The 12451-nt window shown below is 35.4% G+C and overlaps 1 protein-coding gene across 1 annotated transcript; it reads right to left on the bottom strand.

Moving 5' to 3' along the window:
• Positions 1–48: 48 nt before the first annotated feature.
• LOC117331860 (transmembrane protein 168-like) lies at positions 49–8069 on the bottom strand. The gene is made up of 4 exons (XM_033890814.1): positions 7938–8069; positions 5078–6345; positions 4180–4460; positions 49–3490 (listed from the first exon to the last, which is right to left on the bottom strand). Exons 2-4 carry the CDS (start codon positions 6280–6282, stop codon positions 2928–2930), a joined length of 2049 nt encoding a protein of 682 aa, XP_033746705.1. The 5' UTR covers positions 6283–6345; positions 7938–8069; the 3' UTR covers positions 49–2927.
• Positions 8070–12451: the final 4382 nt, after the last annotated feature.

Below are 12451 nucleotides of genomic sequence, written 5' to 3'. Positions count from 1 at the left end.
ATATATTTGGTATTACTGAAGACACTGTTAGATATCCTCTATATACTCAAGGAAATGTCCTTTTTTTTTTTTTTAAGTTTTCAAAGTGTCATTTGTCAAATACATTGATTGCAACTACACAAAAAATGAACAAAAATAAATATGTGTCTTTGCTGACATTAACAGGAACTGGAACTGGTTGACAAGAAAATGTATACAATTTTATAACTAACATTTAAGTTCAGAATACAGTACAAAATGTTAACATAACAAATGCATCATTAAACGTTAAACATCTCACAAGACTTATGATAAGCAAAGCTTTAAACTGTAAGTTGTACCATAAGGCCTCTAAATGCATGTACAAACACATGTAAAGATATAGTAAATACACAGCATACGAACATTGATTGTTTAGGTCTAGTGCCATATTAAACGATACATCATATATATATATATATACAGTACAACATCCAACATAAACTTATAAGGAGGAATTATATTCCATGAACAAATAATACTGATAAGAAGTATTTCTTTGTGATTTAATGATTTAATGATGCTGTATAAGTAAAACGTCTATAAAATGTGGGTACATATTGTTAACGGTATCATTAGCTGTACAAATGACAAGAAATAAAGGAATTAAAAGCCATGGACCTGTATGGCAATCACACTGCTATCTTCATCTGTTAAATGATATACATGATCTGTCACAGAGAAGTAATGTACAGGATGGCCTTAAACCATCTTAATAATTGAAGGAATAAATACTTGATTTTCATGATGATATACAATAGTATCAGATATGGAATGTTGTAATGATCTGGACAATCAACATGATCTTTGAGACCCTCTGCATGCTTAACTTGAAGTAACTAATATCCAGAACTGCAATGTATGAGAACTGGACCCTGTTTCATCAACATTTTTTAACTTAAGGAAATTCCCTAAGATCTGTACCTTAACATCAATGCTTTCCTATGGAAAACAAAGTATGAATTGTTATCTTCATTTTAAGCAATTGATAAAAAAACTGGGGCCTGGGATGGTCAGAGATGGCTAAAATATAAATCTATACATGGGACCTAGTTACATGACCTGATGTCACATTTCAGAATCTCGATAAGTCTGTGACATTTGTACTTGGCCATACTGTAAAATTATGAAAGTACAAAAAAAAACCTTGAAACTCTTAAAGAAATGGAAAACTTCTCAATTTGGTAGAATGGACAACATGAAAGTAATAATAGTAGATAGGTAACACAGCGGTATCACAGTAAAAATTAGGTGAAAGCTTCAATACATCAAAAACAAAAGCTACAAATGTACCCTGTAAATATCATCAGGAATTAAATAAATGTGAACTACCTTGTAAATATCACAAATAAATTTGATCATGAACAGGTAAGAAATACTAATTAATCAGTGCATACGTTATAATGAGTTTTAAGCATTGATCTATTAAAGAATAAATAAAATTATAAAAAATGCTTACATATTCTTATGAAGAATTTTAGATGTTCAAATACATGCATATGTGTACAGCATGTTCATGGTCTGTACCTTTTTATTAAAGATGACTAGCCAAAAACAAATAAGTGATAAACGGAACAGGGTGAATATGTAACCTGAGGTTTAAATTAAAACAGAATTTTTACCATTCCTTTGTATCCCGCTGTCATAGGTAGTCATACCAAAGATAAGCATGTACTGGTAATTTAAATTTAATTATACATGTACATTACAATTTACAATTTTGAGTTGCAGCTTGTGATTGTATGAATACATCTTAGATCACATGACAATCATTAATGCTTTACACTTCACCTCAGATACCACTCCTTACAGCTTTACATAAATCACTTAGATGACTTTGATTTTCAATAAGCTCTACTAGAAAATAAACAAAATTTAACAAATAAGAAAACATCTTTACAATTTGATGAAATAGACATAAACATATTTCAAAATAATCTCTGAAATGAAAATATTGAACAGTTGTCAGATTTTTTGTCAATATGATTATGATATTCATTTTCTTCATATATGTCACCCACACTACATTCATATTGGCAATAAATACAATTCAACATCAGTTCAGAGGTTAATAGGAACCTGATTCTGACATATTGGTGATATTGTTCTGTGATAACTTTGATTAGGACAGATACTGAAAGAAACTTGAACAGCGAATAAAAGTTGGCAAACTTAAATGATGTTGGGAAATCTCTAATAAAAATACAGTCGGAGCTGGGTGTTATACAATGCATATCCAAGGCACAGATTTAGTGATTTTTTTTTTTTTTGCATGACTTCTGAAGCCTCACAATTATCTACTTTTGTTTACAAAATCACGTCTTTACAAACATTACAGAGAAAGAGTATACATGGATTGGTTTAACGCCCACAATAAATATTTATTAGAATAAATAAATAAATGAATTTGATCTTGAGCAAGAACAACAGTATTTACACTTTCTTTAATTGTGCTTTATATCTTCAAGAATGAATGAAACAACCATATTATAAAGAACTTTGGAATTACACATGATGATATATTTCAACCTTTATATTACACAAGAAAAATAATAAAAGACATAAACAAATTTGATATAAATAAGCACAGAAGGGAAACAAAAATCTAAGCCAGAGACTTCAGTTAAACTGGAAATGTAAACAGATTTTTTTCAAGAGACTGTGCGATTCAATAATTTTATCCATTTTCGCCTTTATTTTATCAGTTTTGAGTTTAGAATAATGCTTCTGTTTGCATAATGTTGATAGTCTCTAAACAAATTCCTGAACTAGTCCCAATTATATAGAGTAACTCTCACATATCTCTATATAAAACACTTACTACAGCATGTGGAAATTTCAATTTCTATATACGAATATTCTGGAAGGACATTTTATGTAAACTTAAAGTAGTCACCATCTTTTACATATTATGATTGGACTAGTTTGAAGCCATGCTTAGTATCCACCTCTTTAGGGGGGAGCCACCTCATCCGCTTGCGTTTCATGCACCGTATAACAACATCACAACAAAAACACAGCGACACCCCATGACAGGGAACTCCACGATAATTGACTACTTGTACTAGAGGCTTCACTAGTTTGGGAAAGCTAGAATCACAGTGATCAGCGATGTCTCTTTCTGTTGGCATGTGGAATGTGAAATCTGTCCAGCGTTTTGAAACACCATATATGGCACGTGTTGTTCGTTCTTTGTCCAACCAGTCTTGCTCAATGGCGGCATCCATGTTGTAATGTACCCAGTCCTGAGAGAATGATCCAGCTGGTGGTTTCTCTCCTTGTTCTAAGTCCTCCTGACGGAATTTGTAACGACATGTTTGGATAGCGACAAAGTCATCACGAATGTACCGTACTTCCTTTGCCCAGTGGTACGAGTGTAGGGAATCCAGTACAAGAATCAGACGTGCCCCAGAGTCCAGATTTTTCTCTGACCACCATTCAAGAAGAGTGTCCAGTTTAAGATTCTTGTTATCTGTATTAAACATTTTCAGAATTATTTAAAAAAAACTCTATAGGACTAAATCACTTTAATGTTAACACAGATATTCTATTATTTACATGTTGGAGCTGATCAGGGAAATTATATACTGGCAATCACTCAGATCGGCAAAATATTATTCAAGACAATCATATCAAAACAACCATCTAATCTAACTATCCACTAACTGTTCTTATTATAATTACCTCCCTTTGACCGTATTCATAAAAGATGTTTCATCTCCATTGACTTAATTTATATACATATTTCTTATACTTCTTCACTTTCAATTGTTTTAGTTTAATTCTACTATTGTTCTGTTTGTATTGGGGAAGACTTATGTAGGCCTAGCCTGCTGTCTAACCCATTTGTATAAATGTTATACAATAAAATATGTTGAAATGAAATGAAATGAATAAAACAACCATCCAATCAGGACATGATATTCAGATGAAACATGCTCTGATGGTTGAGATATAAAATTTAACATTTTATTACTGGTGTATATGAATATTCTTCAGTCAAAATTAAATGTATGTCAATTATTTGGTGTACACCCACAATCGACCAAGAAAATATGAAGTTTTTGTACATGTACCCCAGCAAAAATGGAGTTTTCTTGAGACTAGTACACAAAAATAACACAAAAACAAAACCTACAACCCAATATTCCACATATTTACCTGCCAAGGCCCAATCCCCGGTGTCGTAGACATCGCCGCTGTAATACAATAGATAGGTATCATAACGAGGTCCATTCTCTCCCATACAGCATCGACCAAAGAATGCCTTCACTTTGGACTGTAGAAACTCCTGACTCATCCCACTGCTAGAAAAGTCGGTTCCAAAGTTGTTGATCATGTGGAAATCAAAGAACTGACAGATTTTGTTCAGGGTCGCCATAGCATAAGATCCCATGTCCTGAACACTGCTTGGAGCATACAGCTTAACCCCAGCTCCTGGTCTGATAATATAAATATAAATAGTCAAAACTTACACAATGTATAGTAAATGCCACTTTTCATGTTTTTTTTTTTAACTCTGACAAAACACTTTCAGCATAACTAACAATATTAATACATTTTTGAAAGTAACATTTTATCAAAATACTGAGATAAGTTTTTTCATAAAAAAAATTTCCACATACATATTATCTTTCAAAATAATTTATTCAGTATTAGATCAATATCAATAGTTCAATTTCATTTTTTAATATTATTTTTCTTTTTTTGTGATGGTGTAGTTGGCATTATATTGTCAAATCGAAGTTAAACAAGCTGATGGTTGCCTTAACTACAGTCAATCATAACTGATACGAATATGCATGGACGGTTATGTACAAGTACAATTACCTTAACTAATATTTTTACAGACTGTTACCATGACGAAAGGCAATCCCTACATGTACTTGTAATATAACTTCCCACATTGTTACTCTAAACAAGAAATGTTTTATTTCAGGAACACAGGAACTTGGCACAACTTTGAAACCTATGGTACCTAATATGTATTATGTGCCAAATATGACCATGGTTTCGGAACTATGTGTCAAGTACTTGTGGTCAAGAATACTTTACTGACCTTTGACCAGATACGGGACTGATAATTGCATATCCAATGGCTGTTCCTCCAAGAGAATCGCCAAGTTCTCTGAAGAGACTCAAAGTCATACACTCCAATGGAAGGACTACAAAGAGAAGCGCCTGGCTGTATCCAGTCCGAGTTGTCCATCCCAGGCCAAACAACACCAGCGTTGTAACCAAGGTTACACAAATAAGACGGACAGATACCAGGCTGAAGTGACGTACACCCTTGGAGGACATTATCCTGTTGAGACTCCTTCGTTCGTCAGACATACTTTTGTACACGCTGTTGCACTCGGTGACCTTACTCATCAGTTTCCAACAGGATATAACATAAATAATGTGGAAACATAACCAAATCAATGAGAAAACGGCAAATATCGGTACAACTACAAACCACTCCTTGTGTGAAGTTATCTGTTTACCAATAAACACTGCTAGTGTAACATTGACTATAAATGTAAAAAACACACAAAGATGTCTTAGTAATCTGGAATAATTGAAAAATTTCTGCCATCTATCCAGTGTTGTCAGATCTGAGAAATAAAGGTCTATAATAGGTGGACATGCGTGTCGACCAACAAAGCATATCAGTCCGTATATATTTATATAGAGTTTTTCATCTCTGAAAAACACAAATGATACCACAATCATGCCGATAAAACTTGCTAGTCCAAATATGGATTTGAGTCGGATTGCCATCAAGTGGCATATGACAGAAATGATAAAAAGTGTGATTGGAATGGCTTGTTGTCCTGTAATGAGTGTTGCTATTGATAAGCCCAGACACTCCAATAGTTCCATAGATTCACAAAGCTTTGCCTCATGTTTGATTAACCTCATGACTCGTTGGGTGATTGCCCAGAAACAGGACACGATGAGACTGGTCATAAACAGAATATTCATGACTTCTTGTGTCATAATGTACTCAATTTCCTTCTGTTCTCTTGAGAAGACTATCACACCTAATATACAGCCTAGCCATATATGTAGGATGGTACGTCCAAGTGACTCAAAATTGAAGTAGTATTGACAGGCACAGGACAATCCAAATACAAATAGACCAAGTATCGCGACGACTAGTATAACAGTATTCTGGCTATACTGCCATTGTGTATACAGTCCTAGAGCTAGCGCTGCCACCAAAATGATGTTTGGCAGATAGCCCATGTAGCTAGTCAGATGCAGGTCCTTCAACTTCATGCTGGCAAGTTTAAATTATCTATTATAGACAATTGTTCTCTAGAAGAAAGTCTGACATTTGATCTGAAACAAGAACAAAAATATATATACATGTATATATATATATTTACAACTAAGACCTAAATGAAAATTAATAATTTGATTATTGTGTAGCAGGCCGGGTTTTAATTGTAAATACTGTACATAGTTGTATGGTCGCCTTCTAGCTTCCGGCTAGGGGGAATTTCCCTTTAGCTCAGTCGGTAGAGCGGCAGACCAGTAAGCCGAGGGTCGCGGGTTCGATCCCGGCTGGCTGCACACTACTACTCCTTGAACTTTTACATTGGTGCCACAGACCAATCCAAGTGAAAAAGCAAGAGGCTTCCTTGGAGAGAGAACCTGGGTTGGTGTGTTCGTGGGCGAACACGTTTGAAGGAGGGAGTAGTGTAGCAGGCCGGGTTTTAATTGTAAATATTGTACATAGTTGTATGGTCGCCTTCTAGCTTCCGGCTAGGGGGAATTTCCCTTTAGCTCAGTCGGTAGAGCAGCGGACCAGTAAGCCGAGGGTCGCGGGTTCGATCCCGGCTGGCTGCACACTACTACTCCTTGAACTTTTACAATTGAAAGGACAGAAAGAAATTGATTGATTTAATTTCAATTTAAATACTTATCTAATTCAATTTTTATTTATCTAGTTAGATGTGCTGCACTCTACAGACAGGATTTTTACAAATACCTCATTTTTTCCCTGAAAACTTGTACATTGTAATCCAACTTTTTATCATTGTGCAGTAAACCTTTTGATTGTTTTTTTTAACAAAACAATGATGGTTATCTCAGATTGAGAAAAAAAACATCTTGGAAAAAAAATCTAACAATTTAACAAACAAAATAAACAGTGCCCATCTAAAATAACTTGCTACAAATTAATGTAAACAGTACATATACATTTTTGTAGGCCTATAATATATATGTTTATCAACATGGGTTTCACTTAACCTATGATGTTTAAGTTAGGATGGATAATCAATTGTGATTCTCTTCACGTTACTATTTACGGACGACACAATTAGTAGATACTTAGCAGAAAAAGTTAACACCATATGCATAGTCTACAATTGTACATGTATTTTAGATACTTAAATTGCTATGCACAATGCTACTTGTATATTGGTGGTTGGGTGGTACAGCTAGTGAATACGAGACAGCTAGTACACTTGAAGACCGGTGGAATATTCTGTCACATGTTCTCACCTTGTATGTCAACATATTCAACATACGGTCGGTAATACCGTATCTCAATCGGCATAGCGAAATGAGGCAATTATATACTGAGTGTAAGCCTACACAAAATACATGTTACAGCATGACACGTCCACATACCCACAGACACACGGATATGTTGACAGTTATTTACATATCAAACAAAGTTAAGTATATGGAGTTTCGATATTATAATACATGTATAACTAATAGTTGAGTATTATATTGAATATGACATCGAAATTTAGGTCTAAATCGTTAGTTTCCGTCTTTGCGTGTGTGATCTTAAAATTAAGTTACAACTTTTCAATTCAAAGTACATAATCACATTTCATCTTTTGTAAAATATCAAGAAAACTGTGTGTATTTTGACGATACTAATATGGTAAGAAGATATTACGATGTACATGTACCTTGGTATACACTTTCAGTCTGCTTTCATCACCATGATTTCGGTTATCAATATTTTGGGAATTCCCTTTTCCATGCTTAGGTTACCGGTATCCACTTCCGGAAATCCTCGTCGAACTTAAAAATAGATCGCCACTACGCAATCGGTTTACGCCTTTCAAGCGATTTACATTGATTTGCTTTGCAGTTTCCATCGTTTTGTTATGCTAATTGATATCTAAAAGGTAGGGTTACAAAATGGCATTAGAAGCAAATACCATATCTTGTAAACGTTGTTGATATAGCCCACATACATGTAGTCCTACAAATACGCAAGAATAAAGCGCTCTTTTTTTGCCAAGAATGAAAAAAAAGGAGTTTGGTTTTGGGGGGATGCTACAATACCAATTTCTTCACTATTTTGAGAAAACTAAGCATAAACAGGCTGATAATAACTTGTTAGATCTTATATATACAAAGCAAGAAGTTACAATTTTGAAAAGACATATTATATTAGGAACAGGAGATCAAAATGTGATGGATTGTCAGCGAGAACATGCTCTTCTTACACAAGCAAAATTTCGAAGGTAAAAAATACAACAGTCCATTCGAAACAATATGCTTAAAAACATCTCCAAACGGTATAAAATAGATTGCCCAAAAAAGTAATTAGGAGTTTTGTGCAAAGTAAATAAAATTGATTGACAATATTGTTATGCACTTTTTAAAAGAAAACGAGCATAAGGAAAATCTTTTTTAAAAGAAAACGAGCATAAGGAAAATCTATTTTGCACTGAAATATTGTAAAGTGAACTGAAATAGAATATATGTATACTTGGTTTCATTATTACACAGGGACTGACACCTACACTTATAACCAACTAAAGTGAAATTTTCACTTTGAAAATGGACGCCACAATCCTTTATAACTATAAATATTAAATGTTCTTACAACTGCTGAATCAATTTTCTGACTAGAACACTACATGAAAGATTTATGTTTGTTTACACATTTAACCACCCAATCTGGAATCCAATCTAGCTTCCTCGTAATAGAATCTGATTGGCCATCTTAGTGTTGGTCTACATCGCAGTTTTAAATGTGACGATTGGTAGCGAAATCTACATTACTTTAGGTCTGTCTCAAACATTTTGGCTGCTTCACTGGTTTCCAAATGCACGTATATAGTATAAGATACTGGCTACGCGGGCACATGGTTCTCTGTCCAGTAGTAAACTGGCAATAATGATTCTGTATGGGATTAATGGTGTCCGAGCTGTCAAGCTGGATCCAAACATTGTGCTTTACACTGCTCATATGCCTCGACAAGTGGTCTGACATCGTGCATGCACAGTGAGTGCCGATATGTACGATGGCCGATAGCGGCCGCCAAATAACAACTACAGAGTAATAGATTTGTGTACATGTACATTTTCTAGACGTACAGTACAACTACTCAATATTGCAAAATGCGTACATGTACATTTTGCAACTTGTCATGTACAGTACAACTACTCAATATTGCATAATGCGTACATGTACATTTTGCAACTTGTCATGTACAGTACAACTACCTAATATACATTAACATTCCTAATTAACATTCGAATCCAACATTCCACGATTTGACGGTATGAAATTGAGGTTACTTGGTGTATAGGAGGATACGTGTTACATAGGGTAGAGCACGTGGTAACAAACTTATATTCCGACTGCCTTTTAGTCCAAAGGCACAACAGCTCACTCACGCTCTCCGCATTTATATTAATCGCGAGATTTGTCACGGAGCCGAGAACGAGGCTTTAACAACGTGTGCTGAACATAAACTACATACATGGTCGTTGTTTACATGTCGAGCATACGTGAACTTTGCCTTATAATGCTTTCATTTAAACATATTAACAGAATATTCACGTAATACCAAGGTAACTGAACGAATTAAACAGACATGGTTAACATTTAAATACTTAATTTTAAAATGTAGCAATATGCATACAAAACATCGATAACATTTTAGACCGGTGAAGTTGACAATGTTCAAAAGCTAATCAGCAATCCAATAGACGTCCGGCAAAATCGGAATTTGAGTCTTTTCCTTTTCTTTTCTCGCTAAGTTCGAACGAATCATTTCCTTTTCTAAGGAAATACTCGGGTTTTGCCGATTCCACTCACTTTTGGCAGAATCTGTCTGCGTTTTCCCAGGTCCACGCTTTCGGTGTCCCGCCATTTTGTATGGACTGTAAAACCCGCCGTTGCATTAAGGGACTAATTTTCAGAGAAACTTGGCCCGGCATTTTTGGGGGGAATTCCCCGTATACTTTCATAAATACACATTTTCTTTCAGTTTCTGATTCACGATAGTCTGTTAGGTATGTATTAAGTCCAAGAACTGTAAAAAGCTCAAAATGTTTGTGTTTACGCGCCAAGAACTCTTTCTGCTTTTTTATTCTGTTTATTTCTGTTGATTTTTTCGCTCCAAATCTTTATCTGTGAAAGTTTCTTTTGAACCATTTGATTTTGAATCTGTTTTTATCTTTAATTTCTTATTATTCACAATAGGGTTAAAAAAAGATTTAATAAAAAATTTGAGTAATGCTAATATAAAACTAAATATCAACATTACTGCACAACGTGTATAAGTATATTACGGACTAGCGGCCCTTCGGACTATCGAGCCTTTGGACCGTTGGGTCTTCGAACTAGAGTCTTCAGACTAAAAGGCATTCGGAATATAAGTGTGTCACAACGTGCTCAACCCTATGTAACACGTATCCTCCTGCACCAAGTAACCTCAATTTCATACCGTCAAATCGTGGAATGTTGGATTCGAATGTTAGGAATGTTAATGGATATTAGGTAGTTGCACTGTACATGACAAGTTGCAATATGTACATGTACGCATTATGCAATATTGAGTAGTTGTACTGTACATGACAAGTTGCAAAATGTACATGTACGCATTATGCAATATTGAGTAGTTGTACTGTACATGACAAGTTGCAAAATGTACATGTACGCATTTTGCAATATTGAGTAGTTGTACTGTACGCCTAGAAAATGTACATGTACACAAATCTATTACTCTGTAGTTGTTATTTGGCGGCCGCTGTCAGCCATCGTAGATATGTCTAAAAACTCGTAGTCACCATCATCACTGTGGTGCCCACTGATGCCTACTGATGTAGCCAGCTACCAGAGATATTTGGTATCACACGTGCCACAGGATATTGTCTGAATGTACTTTAGAAAGTCACAATTACCCGCAGTCACATCTAATTTCTCAAAAAGTTACTTTAATTGGCCCACTGGTAAGATCTGGCTCATCTTTCACGACTTTTGTCTACCATCACCCTATATCCTCTTGCGTCTCGTTCTGGTATTCTAATATATATGAATCCTGGATTCCATTTAGACAGACTTTTACCTTTAGTTATTGATCTATCAAGATAAGCTTATAGGTCGTCATGTTGAGTGTGCCCAAGTTTTAGATAAGACTGCATCTTTGTTGTCAAACCACGATCCAGATCTCGCAAAATATCCCCTACAACCGGCGATCAACAACGTCATTGTTATCTTTCTCAACTCAGGAGAGACAATCCATGATGGCTTCCAGGTAAAGGTCCTACGTCCAGAATGCAACTATTAAGCGGAGTTATGCTCAGGTACTTCAAACGTCGGGAAACACTGTGTTGTGCTCCAGAATGTTTTCTCTTGTAAAATGTTCACGTCCATGGACCAACGGAACAATAGTTACTACAAAAGTATTTCTTATGCTCTTACTTTGGAATGAAATGTTTTCTATATACATATATACTGGAAACTGAAATGTTAAAAAGATTTGATCATGGTTTCCTCGTTGTTTAGGGTATAAATACCACTGTCAATAGAGGACGAACTAATTTCTAGAATCTGTTCTTGTCTAGCCTGTCCAGGCTTTACAAGCTTCATCATCCAGTAAGGAGACACGCAGAGTAAAGAAAAACTCATTAACAGCATATGTGATATCATCAACAGATCATTGGTGATTTCCTTTGATCTGGAAAGTAGCCGAAGGGCAATATTTCTCTTTCATAAGTGCAAATTTCAACGGTAGGGAGATCTTGCCTTATGAGATGACGCGAAGAAATACGTAAGCACCAAGGGCGAGTTGGTGTATTGTACGGCGGCCCATATACGCCTGGACAATATACCCATAAGCGATCGATGTTTGTCCGAGGTTTCCAGAAAAACGTGGTCGAAAAACTGCATATGCACTTGTTTTTTGCCCAGTGTCGGACTGATTTTATCGTTAGATTTTGCTTTGCTTTTTGTTTATTTTTCCAACGCAGTGTTGGCCCATACCCGCCTTTTCGAGCTTTGCTAAGGTAATTAACATACCATTTGATAAATCCCGACTGCCTGATGAAGCACAGGTGGCCAATTGAGACAGCCCATTTGACCTTGTAAGTTCGGGTGTAATGTGTGGGTAAAACCATAAGGTACAAAGGTTAAGGGGAGGAGACATGCATATAGTCGGATTCAAAGAATGAAAGGTTG

Source organism: Pecten maximus, chromosome 7 (genome assembly GCF_902652985.1).
Source record: "Pecten maximus chromosome 7, xPecMax1.1, whole genome shotgun sequence".
Lineage (NCBI taxonomy): Eukaryota > Metazoa > Mollusca > Bivalvia > Pectinida > Pectinidae > Pecten > Pecten maximus.
The sequence above is the reverse complement of the archived record's forward strand: the minus strand, read 5'-3'. Positions and strand labels throughout refer to the sequence as shown.

Coding starts and splice junctions, on each gene's coding strand:
- LOC117331860 (XM_033890814.1), bottom strand. CDS start 6,282: ATGAAGTTGAAGGACCTGCATCTGACTAGCTACATGGGCTATCTGCCA. Junction 4,461..5,077: donor AGTCCCGTATCTGGTCAAAG/GTCAGTAAAGTA, acceptor TTATATTATCAG/ACCAGGAGCTGGGGTTAAGC. Junction 3,491..4,179: donor CGGGGATTGGGCCTTGGCAG/GTAAATATGTGG, acceptor TGTTTAATACAG/ATAACAAGAATCTTAAACTG.